Source organism: Patiria miniata, unplaced genomic scaffold (genome assembly GCF_015706575.1).
Source record: "Patiria miniata isolate m_02_andy unplaced genomic scaffold, ASM1570657v1 HiC_scaffold_29, whole genome shotgun sequence".
NCBI classification, from domain to species: domain Eukaryota; kingdom Metazoa; phylum Echinodermata; class Asteroidea; order Valvatida; family Asterinidae; genus Patiria; species Patiria miniata.
The window spans coordinates 20,816,262-20,831,715 of NW_024037068.1; the positions used below are offsets into that span (position 1 = coordinate 20,816,262).

Sequence of the window (15,454 nt, forward strand, 5' to 3'; positions counted from 1 at the left end):
ACCCACGGCCCCATCGCCGGCACCCATACACCAGGGCCCGTGCCCCGACCCTGAAATGGGCAACCAGCAGCAGATACAATCACCGTCTATTAACCACAGCCTCATTTTACCCATCAGAGTGGTAACAAAGCACCCTCATCGGGTGACCCGGTGTACCCACCGACGTTACCCACAGCCCCACTGCCGGCACCCATACACCAGGGCCCGTGCCCCGGCCCCGAAATGGGCAACCAGCAGCTGACACAATCATCGTCTATTAACCACAGACTCATTTTACCCATCAGAGTGGTAACAAAGCACTGCCATCGGGTGACCCGGTGTACCCACCGACGTTACCCACGTCCCCACCACCGGCACCCATACACCAGGGCCCGTACCCCGGCCCTGAAATGGGCAACCAGCAGCAGATACAATCACCGTCTATTAACCACAGACTCATTTTACCCATCAGAGTGGTAACAAAGCACTGCCATCGGGTGACCCGGTGTACCCACCGACGTTACCCACGTCCCCACCACCGGCACCCATACACCAGGGCCCGTACCCCGGCCCTGAAATGGGCAACCAGCAGCAGATACAATCACCGTCTATTAACCACAGACTCATTTTACCCATCAGAGTGGTAACAAAGCACCGTCATCGGGTGACCCGGTGTACCCACCGACGTTACCCACGTCCCCACCACCGGCACCCATACACCAGGGCCCGTACCTCGGCCCTGAAATGGGCAACCAGCAGCAGATACAATCACCGTCTATTAACCACAGACTCATTTTACCCATCAGAGTGGTAACAAAGCACCGTCATCGGGTGACCCGGTGTACCCACCGACGTTACCCACGTCCCCACCACCGGCACCCATACACCAGGGCCCGTACCCCGGCCCCGAAATGGGCAACCAGCAGCTGACACAATCAACGTCTATTAACCACAGACTCATTTTACCCATCAGAGTGGTAACAAAGCACCGCCATCGGGTGACCCGGTGTACCCACCGACGTTACCCACGTCCCCACCGCCGGCACCCATACACCAGGGCCCGTACCCTGGCCCTGAAATGGGCAACCAGCAGCTGACACAACCACCGTTGTCCATGCTCAGTTACCCACCAAATGGTAGCGAGCCTAATAACCATGCGGTAAGAGGAACGACCGATGTCTGCTTTGAAAGTTGCATGCATGGCTAGTTTGAATAGTCGCTTGCTGGCTGGCAAAACTAAATTGTGTGCAGTTGTTGAAGTAAAGGTAGACACCATTTGCAAAAAAATGATGTGTTTTTGCCGATTTGATGTACAAGAATACGATCAATCTGAAGCAGGTTTTTGAAAAACTAACCTGTCGATAATTCAGCTTAGCAGATATCACAATTTTTTTGAAAACTGAAAACAACTCTTCATTTTCTCAAAGCAACACATAGGTTTCCGTTGAAAGCACGATGGTTTGGTCCTAACCATCATAAGGAAATGATGGTGATTCCTCTTTACTCAATAACGACGGCACACTGGAGGCAACGATTTCACTGGATGCTTGATCCTATTATTTACTTACAAAATCCGTTTCAGTTTCATTTTCTAAAGCTTGTAAATGGTGTCCATTATTTTTATTTGCTTCATATTTTTTTCTGCTTAGCATGCTTAGTGTTGAGGCCCATTCATACTTCACTCGAATGCGAAAACGAAGCGAATTTGACGTCACGAAACATTTGCTGCAAAATTTACAGGAGTTGAAATGTGTCCAACTTTTGCAAACTTGTAGCACGTCAACTTGACATAGCGTCACAAATTGACGTCCGCATTCAATTTCGAGCCGGGTATGAACCGGCCTTGAAGCTGATGTCAGAGTATCGCTCTGTGCATATACTGAGGAGCAGCAGGTGTAACAGCTTTCATATTTGCCTGCATCGCAAGGTTGCATGGATGGTCACTCGCTCACACGCTCGCTTTCAAAGCAAAATCTTTTGGCGATTGTTGTATTGTTCCATGTTTGTTTTGTGTAGTTTTAGGCAGCTAGATGTTGGTGTATTGCACTGTCAAGGGCGGATCCAGAACACATTTTTCTAGTGGATTCTAGATGCTCTGTGGTGCGATCTGAGGCAATTTCTGACCACTTTAACCAATGTTCTTTTGAGGAAAAGATGGTGGTGTACTCATTGCCTGCCTTTATTGCGATGTCACATAAAAAAAAAAAAAATTGGTTTCATTTGGGGGGGGCATGGCCCCCTTTGCCCCCCCCCCCCCCCCCCCCCCCCCCGGATCCGCCACTGTGAACTGTGCATGCATGAATATGCACATGGCACTTTTAAGTTAGTGATAAACCAAGTAACATTATCCATGTTATTTCCACAACCGTATCAATTTGGCAGAATTTGGCAAATTTCAGGCACTTCATCCCAAAGTGATTTCAGACATGTTGGGATTCGTTGTACATGTATATACATTGGCAGTATTACTTACCAAGGGAGTTTCCAAAACCTCGGGTTTGTTTCCAGCTGTGGCTCAAGATATATTGAGAGCATGATTAGGCAAACACCTATGGGTCTATCAATGTCTATACATGTATATGCTGCTTCAGGAGCATGCTGAGTTAAGAAACTTTAGCCTGTTATAAGCACTGTAATACTGCCACGTCGAACTCAATTAAGTTGATATTTTAATTTTTTTTATTTTGGCATGGCAGTAGTACAGTGTTTAGAACTATATTGCTTGGCAAATTGCGTTTGGCACAGCACTGTTCTTTTATAGCTGGCTTTGCAAATAACAATACTCACGTGCAAGTCTCGTATGTAACAGACTCATTTCAATGCATATTGGTGAATTATGTTTGGACTAAAATCAGTGAACAAAATTAGAAGACATTTTTGAGGTGGCACCACGTTTGCGCGCATGCCGTACGTGTTCTTAAAGACAAGACTGGCGCGCATTTTGGTGACCCTTATGGTCGAAGGAGCCCGGAGTGCGTGTGTACTACCTGTAGTCAGGTGGCTTAGGGCCAATTTTTGACAAGATCGTGACCGACTGGTCCAAAGCACCAAACTTGACAGATAGATTGTTACAGCCTTATAGAAGATATTTAGAAGGGGTGACACCTGAATTTTTTTTGGAAAGGGTGCCTAATTTGCATAAATTGTTTATCCCTGCCGGGTAATATATTTATTGCCATATTTGGGTATATTTTTAATTTTTTTATTTTTTGAAAAGTATATTTTGGTGATTCTACTTACACATCCTTACTTCAATAACACTTTCTAAAGCATTTAAGACTGACTGGATAATTATGAGGACATAGTAACGATCCAAAATGGCTACTATTATATCCTAAAGTTTTGCGCATTAACCTTGTCTTCAGATATCATCAAGTAGTCTTGCCAAACCTTAGTATTGATGAGCTTCACAGTCACCAAGTTGCTTACTGACTCAGTTACTCGATTAAAACTCCATGAAAAATCATGTGAACAATGATAACGTGATATTTAGCCCAGAAAACGAAATTGGGCTAAAAAGTAGGTGAGGGGTTGCCTATTAAACGTGGGGACTTGAACAAGTTTGAGGAAATTCCCAAAATTATTGGTAAGAAAACATTTGGACGTAGACATCATTATTTAAAAAAAACAATAACTCTTATTTTGGGGGATTCATCCTTGAACTTGATCAAGTCCCCATATGTTAGGCAACCCTTCGCCTCATTTTAGCCCAATTTACGGATACCTCATTTTCCCCCCTTTTATGTTTTTGTGGGCTAAATATGATATAATTTTTCACATGATTTCCCATTTATTTTGGTTAGGGCAACGCTGCCAGTAAGTAACTTTGTGAATTTAAAGCTCATCAATACTGAGGTTTGGCAAGACTACGTGATGATATCGGAGGAAAAAGGAAATGCGCGCAACTTTAGGGTATAGTGGTAGCCATTTTCGATCTTTATTATGTCCTTATAATCTTCAAGTCTCCGATTTGCTTTAGAAAGTGTTATTGAAGTAAGGATGTGTAAGTAAAATCACCAAAATATACTTTTCAAAAAATAAAAAAATAAACATCTACCCAAGTATGGGAATAAATATATTACACGGCAGGAATTAACGCATTATGCAAATTAGGTCCCCTTCCCAAAAGAATTTCAGGTGTCACCCCTTCTAAATATCTTCTTTGTTAGGGCTATTATAATAAATCTGCCAAGTTTGGTGCTTTGGACCAGTCGGTCACGATTCCGATCGTATGCCACCTGACTACTGAGCGCGACTCGCGCGAGCCTGGTGCCACATCAGGAAATGGCTATCGCTGTATTTGTCTGTGGTTGCGGATCTGTAAATGGGCCCAGAATTGCTAATGCGGGCCAAATCACAATTTGGATGCGTAATAACTAACCTGATGAAGCGTTAGCTCAGTGAACGCTGTATATTTCGAGAAAACAGAACAAACATAAACACAGTGTCCTAGATCTCGATTTCAATTCCAAAGTTGCTGAGTCATATTTTGAATTGCACCCTCGCTCGACACAATCCCGAAATCAGCATTCGGGACATGATTCTCATTCAACCGGTTGTCAAGCATTTACAAATTCACCAAATGGCAAACCCACTACAAATGAGGACTCATGGGTCAGATTCACGGAAATTTCCAAAAATGTGTCACCTGACACATCTTTGGAAAATCCATTTTTAAAAGCCTTTAAATGCACAGGACTTTTGTTAAATATACACTACACGTAGTAGTTTATTTTTTTTAATATCTTTATTTATCATGTGGTTTCTTTTGAGGTGGAGGTTCTTTAAAACACCAGCCAAATTAATGCTCACCATAATAACTAATGCTGTTGTTACATTGTGAGAAAGCTCCTAAAAAAAATGTTTATAATTCAAACATATTCCCACAAAAAGTGCTTCATATAGTCCCCACTGTTGCAGATAATTGTTCAAATCCTATGCAGGCAATAGTTCAGCAAACCCTACATTGAACCTTCAAATTGACCACGTCACCTGCGTTGTCCAGCAACCGACAAGCAACCAAAAACTTTCATATTTAAAGCATCTTATTTTGCCCACATTTAACATTTTAAAAAGTCCATGCGCTTAATTTTTCTTTTGGGAATGCATTTCGTGCAACTTTCTACTCCTCTTAAATGTATGAAAACCATCTGACATCCCGTTTTTGTTAATTTCATTGAAAAGTGTACTTCTTTAAACATTAAAATTAGCCATTCCTTTGTGGAAAACTGAGGGCGCTGTTGCTGTGATGTCATTTCAGGAAGCCACTGTTCAGTTTAGGGGGTTTCTGTTCAGATTGTGAACCCAAAATGTGCTCATTGAAAACATTTGTAAGAAAAGTTGCTCATTGGCTTACTGCCGTGTACCGGTACTGACAACAACGAATCACCAAAGAAAAGACAATTTACAACAGCAAAACATCCAAAATTCTAGCAACGTTTTGTACTGTAATAGCTGTAAATAATTAAGATTTCTGCCCGGAATGACAACCAGGCATGCAACTTGTCCTCGGATCAGCTGATTTCCTTGTTTTTCACTTCTCAAGACTGCCATTACAAATTGAAAAACACTGTACAAATTCTTGTGTAGTTTGGAGTTTCCTCAATTTTCCTAAATTCCTAGTTGCATGCCTGGACAACACACTTTTGCTCATGAATGTGGAAATTAGCATTAGCCTAAAAACAAAAAAGGCTCCAAAATGCCCTTGAAATTAGCAAAACGAAAATGGAGAAATGAGGTTAAATGTGACACAAAGGTGCGTTTTCAAGGATCGCATTAAACAAATTACGTCAATACTGTTAAACTTTTCATATTTTAAAAGATAAACAATGTACATGCAGTGATGCAGAAGACAATTGCTGAAAGTGCATCATGTGTAAACTGAATGTGACATGGTCTGCAGTTTCACATTTCATTGTTTGGATGATTTATGTTACTGGTTCGATTGACGCAAGATTATTTTTCTGTCCCAATTCAGAACAGTAACAGCAGCAACAGTTCCTTCATCAAGAACAACGGATTCATGGACCCTCACTAGATCGTCATGGTAGCACACCTCTCAACCAATCCGCAAGAGCGTGGGTAGCCGTGACAACAGAGTGAGCCAATCAGCTGGGGAGGGGAACCACTCACTGGTATTGTTACACCATACCAACATAGACCTTTATCATGCTGCCACCATTTCAGTCATTCCCTGTATCCAATAACAGCACTGAGTGATAATGTTTTTTGTGCAAAAAGGAACCAGACTATTTTTTGTTCCAGCCTCGCTTTGGTTACCTTGGTTTGAATGGGGAAAAATAAAGATCCTCGCAACATGATAATGGTCTATTGCAGCCAATCAGCAACAAGTACATGTATGGGTATTAAAAGCCGTGTCCAAATTACGTGACTACGGCTTAAAATTACACACGCACCTATGGCAGCAGCTGCGGCTACTTGTCATAGACCTGTGTGCTATTTCCAGCCGTAGCCAAAGAATTCAGACACGGCTTAGATTAGATCAAGAACTATGGCTATGCATAGTTTTTATACTAAACTTTTATTATATAAAAAAAACACATGCTTGTTGAAATTGGTTGAGATAGTCTAGTTGGCTATTTGGAGACAGTCTTACCAATGTTTGCCACATCACTGGTGACCAGCAGCATTACCCATCTGAAATGTACAGGGAGCCAGGAGAAAGAATTTCATGATAAGTCTGGTTCCCAGTCCAAAAGATTTGGACTTTTCTGACAAATCTCGGGCAGGCAGCTCCCACAGCTAAAAAGACAAAACAAACAGGGTAGCATGCATCCTGCCTGTTTCCGAAAATGTCTGAAATTTACCGAAAACATTTTCGCTAACTTTTACAAGAGCTTGGGTGTTTGTTGGCGTATAATAGTTTTTATTTAGATTTACCCCTCCACCCCCCCTCAAAAAAAATGCCGTATTGTTTTTTTTTTTTCATTTTGAATATGTTGAGTTTATTAAAGGGAAAATACAACATTTGCAAACATCAAAAAATAAAACTACCAAATCATTTTGAAATACCTTGCTGGACTGTTAGTGAATGACAGTGTAAAGCATCCTGTAAAATCATGGCACCTGGTATACTGTCATTTTCAAGAAAAGTGGTATTTTTGTATCAATTTCCAACGCTGGTCGGCCGATCAGCGTTGGAAAATACTGGCCCCAATTGACCATCGCACTTGTTTGCAATCGATTACACACCTATGAACGGGTACAAGCCAGCTACACTGGTTCCCTGACCTTACAATTCCCCAATGTATGTAAACTGCTCTGTTTTTTCTTAAATGGAGTCAGGGAACCAGACTACAGGAAAATGATTGTTTTTCTTGCTTTTTATAGCATTTTCGAACCCAAAACCTCAAAAAAGTCAGTGTAACTATATTTGCTATATATTTCCAACCCCCCAATTCCATCCATTTCTGAAAATTACAGCAAAAGCAAATGATGTATATTCCCTTTAATGCATTGCTTGCATTTAAAAATTCCAATGCCATGTATATTACCTAGTAATAAAGCGTCCATTGTAGACTTTGTGCACACGTATGAGGGGCAGTCTTTGCTGCGTCATGTTCGAGTTTCCAATGTGATGGCTACCTGACCTGCGATTTGTCAAACCAGTCATAATCATTTGGTCTGGAAACCAGACTATTTATTTGTCTTTTCACTAGAAGCGTTTGCGCTTAAATTTAAATGCGTAAGTGCAACGTATATTTAACGAAATGATCTATGGTGCATCTTAAGCACCATTTTCTAGCAAAAAAACAAACGAATATTTATCAGGCAAGTTTCCATAGCCCCAAACTACTCAAGTTATTTTGGAAACGTACATTTTTAACTTGCAATACAATGTAAATGATTCTTTGATAGCAATACAAATTTACAGTAGGAGTTTTGTTATGTACATATATGTGGTTTATTTTACTTTTTGTAGTTCACTTTGCTTTTTTTACTTTCATTTTGTATTGAAGATACCAGAAACTGTATAATACACATTGAAGTTTATCGAAACAGGAGACTGAAAAGTCCTACTTTTGCACACGCACCTTACTTTGTAGTATTTTTGTTTTTGTTTTATAAATTTCAGTATCGATATATATTCAGAGGCTGATGGTCCCTTGAGCTAAGGGGCTGAAAATGAAACGAAAAAAAACAAAGTTGAGAATTGCTTGCTGGATTTCATGAGAATCAGAATAATCTTATACAAAATAAAAAGAGAATTTTATCCAAAAGTCAGTGCAAAATTTGTTGACTTTGGAGGTTGGCAAACAAATCAAAGTCAGCAGAAATAATTGGAAACTGAAAAATGCCATCATAACCAAAGATAGAACTAAGATCTTAAATTTCAAAGATAAGAACAAAACGTAGAAACCTCCGTGTAGGAACATAGGTAGTAGAAAAATCAATCTTATAGAAAACAGACTATAATTTATGTTACCCAGTAATTGGAGTGTAAATTTGAGTGTGATTTGAGTGAAAATTGTTAGTAAACACATTTATTCCAGTTGGCTATGATCAATCATTTCATAAATTTATTCTTTAATTAAAAAGAAAACAAATTATGTGAAGATTCTTCATAAAGTTGTTTGCCTGCCACATACTGATTGTAATCAACTGGGGGCATTTATGTTTTTCTTTTTTTTACTTGGTCCCCCTTTCATTTCTTTTTAATAATTTTTGTAAATAATGAACTGTGTGATTGAATTGCTTGATTGACTTGTATTGACAGTTGTTGTAGTTGGTTGATGTGTACATGTACTTAGGGGTCGTTTGCAATGATGGCCTCATGCACATGTAATTGCTAATTTGTGACCTGTTCTGTCAAAATCAGACTTTCTGGGCATAAGGTCAAAAATGAGATTTTTGCATATTGTTAAAATATGTACATTTCCCGTTTAATAGGTGGTTTAATTTTTGAAACCTGTAATTCCTGGGCAAAGTTATGCTACATATTTGGAAGTTCATTGTGTTGAAAACGGAGAAAATGGCCACGAACGTCACAAAACAGACATTTCTTTAACTCAGGCATGCAACTTTTCCTCGGATCAGCTGATTTCCTCTTTTTTTTACTTCCCATGTGAGCCATTAAAAATAGAAAAACACTGTACAAAGTCTTTGAAAGATTTTAAGTTCCTCTTTTTTTGTGACTTCCCAGTTGCATGCCTGTTAACTGATATACCTCAACAAATCATAAAAAATACTATATTTAGAGTTCAAATTAGGGTTTCAAACTTTTATAGTATATTTTAGACATGTTCAGGATTACAAATATGCAAAATTTAGAAAATCGAAAAAAAAAGCACCCCACAGCGTTTTTTGGCCCTATCTGAATTTCAACCTCTGCCCAGAAGCGTCTGCCTTTGAAAGAACAGGTCACATTTGATCTTCTCCAAACTTAGTTTTGGGCATTTATTTCCATGAACCACATCCATCTTATGAACATTCTTCAACCCTAACTCTCAGTCCTCACAGCTTAACCAGGGGTTAGTGGAAGATTTTAGAGGATTAATGTGGCTGTTTTCCTATAAAGTACCTAAGGCCCCCCCCCCCCCCCCAAAAAAGTCTCCAGTTTCTGGTATGGAGCTTGCCCCAAAAGTGGTGCGGCAACGGCTTTTTTTTTTTTTTTTTACTTTATTTTCCTTCAAATGTCGGCTGATGACTGCAAATGGTGCCCGACTAAATTTAGTGCAAAATGTATTGGAGCCCAGAGAGGCCACATAAAGCTTATACCTGATCATAACCCCATGATGGAGACATCATTTTACATTGAAAATTTTTTTTTAAATTTTGCCGACGCGCATGGCTACGGCGACGCGCGCGGAGACTTTTTGGGGGGCCTAAAACATTGATTTTCGAGGATGCATTGTGTTAAGGTCTTAATCTGTACTTAAAAAAAACTGTACTTAACTTGCATTGTGTATGCTTGCAAGTTAGTAGGGACACCAGTAAGATGTCGTCTGAGTATCATCCGGTCAACAGAGCCAGCACGCTATAGACCTTTCTACACGTGGTTGGCAAACTGCACATTTTGCCAACCATGGGTTGCAAAACCATGGAAGGTCCAACACTGCAAAAACGAAGAAGAGTTATAACAGATAACCAAAATATTATTTGATTGTTGGAAATACAACATTGTCAACAAAGCTAAAACGTATTTCCTACACATGCTTTTTTACTGTGTATTGAGGGCGTTATGAGGACTTTTCGTGGAAAAATATGTTGCCAACCACGGCTTCAGTTTATGCGCTTGCGACAGCCCATATAAATGCAATGTTTACAAACAATAGAAAGGTCTATCTCTCCTCAACAACGTCTGATATGCAATGCAGATTTATGCGACTCTGCGCGCCAGCCAGTCGGAGTCGCCTAAAGAAATAGCGATCTTATTTGAAATGTGAACCTATGTGTGAACTAAGCTAATAGGTTACCAAAGACCCGATATAAAAGGTGCCCGCTGAATATTCAGAACCTGGAGGTCAAGACGCAGTCTCGTTTTGCATAATTAATTGCCAGATCTGCACGCATATATCACAGATGCATGTGTGCAAGTGGATAATCCATAGACTAAGGATGATGTGCTTTTGACAAAAATGCTCAAGTAGAAAAATAAGGATCCAAGCTTAATAGATAACCGAGTGCAAAGTCCACATAACTTTTAACAAAAATTATGCTCAGTCATCCTTGGATTATATTGATGTGCATTTTTTTAAAACTTAAGCAGGCATAATCATGCCAGTACATTTGGTGAGACCCTTTCCTATTTGTACATTTTTGGGTAGTATAAAATTGTAAAAATTTCATATTTTATAAACCGGTTTTCCTTCTAAACTTTTAATTTTTTTCCTTCTTGTTAATTTAACACAAAACAACAAAACAAAAGTATTCATGAATTCATGTTGATAAATTTTACATCCTGAATCTTTTTCTATTGTAAAGATGAACCAAAGTGATAATTCGAACAGATATATTTGTGTGTCTCAACAATAGCATAGTTGTGACTGATATGGAACTTGGAAACCGCTTAAAGTGACTGCACGGTGCACGTTCCGTCTTTTACCGCGTGCCGAGTTTCCTTGAAGATAATTTGAAGATAATTCGTTATCCCTCTCGCGCTCAAGGAACATGGAAAATTTAGTATAACATGTCCTTGGTCAATATGCCGCTTGGCATTCAAACTCATGGCATGTTACAGATAACACAATTATTCCGTGTTCCACTCGCGCTTGTAGGACATTCAGTATTACATGTGTAATAGGATACAGAAATAGAATACATGTACATAACAAAGCAATCTGAATTCTTTACTCTTTATGCCATCTAAGACCTATCATGTTTTTTACTTTCAAAGTTTTATTTATTCTACCTTTACATGTATATCTTTGCAGTGCCTTTTGTAAATATCAAGTAGCAATTTGAATCTTTACTACCTTTGTGACATCTTTGAAACGTGTTACATTTTGCTTTATTTGTATCCGTCCAGTGGGTTAACATGCCAGTACTAACTAGCTTTGTATCAGTATTTTCACTTTCCTTGCAAAACGTTCAGTGCTGGTGTTTGTAAAGACTTAAGCCACAAAAGGAGACTTTTTCAAAGTGTCTCAAGGTGGCCAGAACATACAAGTTGAACTTGAAAGTATTCAAAACTTATTCAAAGCTCATCTTAGCTAGCTAGGGCAATCTTGCGACAGAAAATATCCTGGCAAACTGAGTCCACATCTTTACTTCGTATTTGACACTCACTCTCAGCCAATCAGATTCTCTGAATTTTTCCCACACACTGAATATTCAGGTCTGGATCAACTAACTTTGTTACCCAATAGGAGAGCGTTTTACAGGACGGCACAGCGCGCTGCCATTTTATTTGGTAGGTCAGTTCTGGGTCGGCTTTGTAAAGAGCAATCTGATTGGTCAGAAATTATCAGTCCATATTTGGAAGTGTTGGAAATAATGTTGCATCCTGACGCCACTTTTTTTCATCATATAGTTTCTCAATGAAGGTCAGACATTGCAAAGAGGTTTAAAAGACATGAATCTGGGACTGAGAAACATTTACAAGTTTGTAATGGATAATACTTGGAAAATGCACTTGATTCTCCATAGAGTTTGTACACATAAGAAGTGGCATCTAGATACTACATGTACATTGTTTCCAAGATATAGACTTGTTTTGCCAGGGTACCATCTTATGACGTTCATGCATGCGAGTAAGATGACCCTGGCTAGGGAGGATGTCAAATCAGAAAGGTCCATTAATATCCATGCATTGGCAACAATTTATAAACAACAGTATTTATTCCAGCTTTGAGGAGCTATTCATAAATACCTCAGACAGTTTAGCCATTCCTATTAGTCGAGAGCCCGTCACGTGGCCGGTCTTAAACGGATGATAAAGACATGGCTAGCTGGTCTTAAACACTTTTCCAGTGTCGCAATAAAATGTAGACCCCTAAAAATCCAGTGCCTCTTACCGTTTCATTGGTTGAACGTTCACAATCCTCACGTAGGCATGCGCAACACTACCAGCGAGGCAGAATTTTATAGTTCTAAATTCAAAACGCAACGCGCCAGGTGCGTTCTGCTCGACATCGCTCACAACATGCTACGCGCGCGTCAATCTCCATAAAAGGGCTGTTTACATCTTACTCGCCAGCTGAACACTCCATTATTTTGCTAGAGGGATGTTTCAAAAAGCATAAAGTGAATTTGTTGAACAAAATCGGGATGTTTTGAACGAATTATATGATTTTTTCTTACCGAAAAGGTATTTATGAATGGGAATAAATATGTGCTCCGTCGGTATTTATCACTCTGTTTAAGACCACTTAGAGTCTGGGTGCTGATAATTACCCTCGCCTCCGGCTCGGGTAATTATCAGCACCCAGACTCTAAGTGGTCTTAAACAGAGTGATAAAAACCTCCAGAGCACACATTTATTCCCTTATTAAAAACTAGCATTAAAAGCTTCTTTTTCTTAATTGCTTGTTTTTTTTATGTTGATGAAATGTGTTTTATTCCTTGTGTCCTTCATTGTATATATGCATGCTGTTTTCTATAGTAAATATGTACTTTTTTCATTTTGAGATTTCATTTAATTACAACTATGACTTGATCAACTGTGAACATTCCAAAAAAAATTGAGAGTATATGTAGTTTATTTTATGGTGACTTGTACATGTATACATGCTGTATTGTACATGTATTGTAGCATAGCGTGCATCCGTCCTTGCTATAATTATGTGTTAGTGTGCCTTTCTAAATTATTCTTATGTACTGTACATACTGTAAATTATTCTTATGTACTGTACTGTACATGTACATTTACTTTTCATCACGGTATAGAGGTATGATTTCTAGGCTACCACTATCTGTCTATAGATCAGGCATGCAACTTTTCCTCGGATCAGCTGATTTCCTCTTTTTTTACATCCCATGTGTGCCATTGAAAATAGAAAAACACTGTACAAAGTCTGGGGAAAATTTGAATTTCCTCTTTTTTTGTGATTTCCCAATTGCATACCTGATAGATGGGAATCTATTTCTCTATCATGGGTGTATCTTTTCATTGCCTGGGATTCACATGTTTTGTTTAATACTCGGACAATAGCAGCATGTTCACACACTGTATAGCTGACGTGAGGCAATTATTGTGAATACTGCAATTGGCAGCCGTACCATGTTTCTTTCAGTAGTTGTAACCCTGCAGTACTTTGAAATTGATAAGTAATTACAGTCAAAACAAGTCGGGGAACCATTCAGATTTACCACTGATCCAACAGTCAGTAGATCATTTTGTTTGGCCTGGCACCTTGCAGATTTCTGGTACTGATTCAGTCATTTGAGGTTGGATTCCAGTCATAGTCTGGCACGACGTTTTGATACTTCGAGATCGTTCACTTATCAATTTCGATTATTTTGTGGTCATTCACAGTAATCAAATGTTTATTTGAATGCAATATAGATAAATACAACTATGCACTCTTTAACTGTGAGTACTTGTATACGGATGTGTAACGACAATAAATGAACAAACGTTTGGAAACTTTAAACTTTCCACCAGAAAGACCTTTGTTTATTGTAAATTTGTCTTAATTTTTATTGACCGATTCCCAAACACTACAGTGCATGTATGAACCCAAGAGCGTCTCACAATCTTTTTTAACCATTAATTGGCACATGTACCACATTGTATTAGATTGTATTAGATTGTACTCCATTGTACTACATTGTATTACATTGTACTACATTGTACTACATTGTATTACATTGTACTACAATGTATTACATTGTACTACATTGTACTACCGGTACAATGTATTACATTGTACTACAATGTATTACATTGTACTACATTGTACTACATTGTATTAAATTTTATTACATTGTACTACAATGTATTACATTGTACTACATTGTACTACAATGTATTACATTGTACTACATTGTACTACAATGTATTACATTGTACTACATTGTATTACATTGTACTACATTGTGTTTATTCACTGACAATCCATGAAACCATAGAGTGCTCATAAAACAGAGTGCTCAGGAGTAATAGGGCAGTTTGGGGCAGAACAGTCTACAATGACTAATGTTTTTGGGGTTTTTTTTTGCAAAATGGCTGAAGGTTGGACATAATGGTTTATAGGACTTCAAGCTACCCATGAGGCCAAAAATCCTTGTGTCTGTTTTCGATGTGCGTAGTGCGCTGTGTGTTTACCAGCTGCATATCCATGATGCGCATTCTGACGGACGTTGCACACTTTGACGTAATTTAAAAGCTCAAAACAGACAGCATGCAGTAGTTTTGCAAGTAGATAAATCAAGTCTCGATTAAATTAGCTTTGTCAAAGTAAACATTTTATGAAGTAAACGTTGACAAGATTTAACTTCGTAATAAAATTAAAATCAAGGCAGATCCTAGTTTCTTTCAATAAGATTCAGATACAAACTGCTTCCTTTTAGGCCACCCCTAATATGTATTTTTTTACCCCACTACTCCATCGTTTCTTTAAGTTGCAGGCAACAAATCCGATGCGTCATCCATTTCAATCACTACCTCAAGCGTACACAATTTCAACGGATAGCACAATGCGCAATATGAATACACGGATGCATGCGCGTTGCTTATCCAACAACCGATTTTTACGCATCACGCAGAGCACACTAAGCTTAACGCATGACAGACACATGGATTTTCGGCCTAATAAGCAATAATAGGGCATTAAGGCCAAAAAAAAAAATACTCGGTCTCTGGTCAGCACGCGCGTCGATTTTAATCATGCGCGTCAACCTTTTTTTTTTTTTTCAAAGCTTAAAAAAAAAAAAACACCGAAAAAAAACCAACAAAAAACCACGCGTCGCCGCATCAATTCCGGAACTTCAGTCTGACCAGTGACTGACTATTTTTTTTGGGGGGGGCCTAATATGTCCTAAACAAAATTCATGAAACAGACATTTGACAAAT

At 39.0% G+C, this 15,454-nt stretch overlaps 1 protein-coding gene across 4 annotated transcripts in view; it reads left to right on the forward strand.

Annotated features, from left to right (window-relative positions):
- The window catches only part of LOC119735775 (transmembrane protein 145-like), a 30,266-nt gene extending 24,042 nt beyond the window's left edge, over positions 1-6,224 (forward strand). For 2 of the 4 annotated variants that reach the window (XM_038209698.1, XM_038209699.1), the window contains one exon: positions 5,957-6,221. In XM_038209698.1, coding sequence (XP_038065626.1) covers positions 5,957-6,016 — 60 coding nt within the window. In that variant the 3' untranslated portion in view covers positions 6,017-6,221. Of the gene's footprint in view, positions 1-284; positions 903-952; positions 1,139-5,956 lie in introns of those variants that run through there. The other 2 variants (XM_038209697.1, XM_038209695.1) reach the window with 2 other exon arrangements.
- Positions 6,225-15,454: the final 9,230 nt, after the last annotated feature.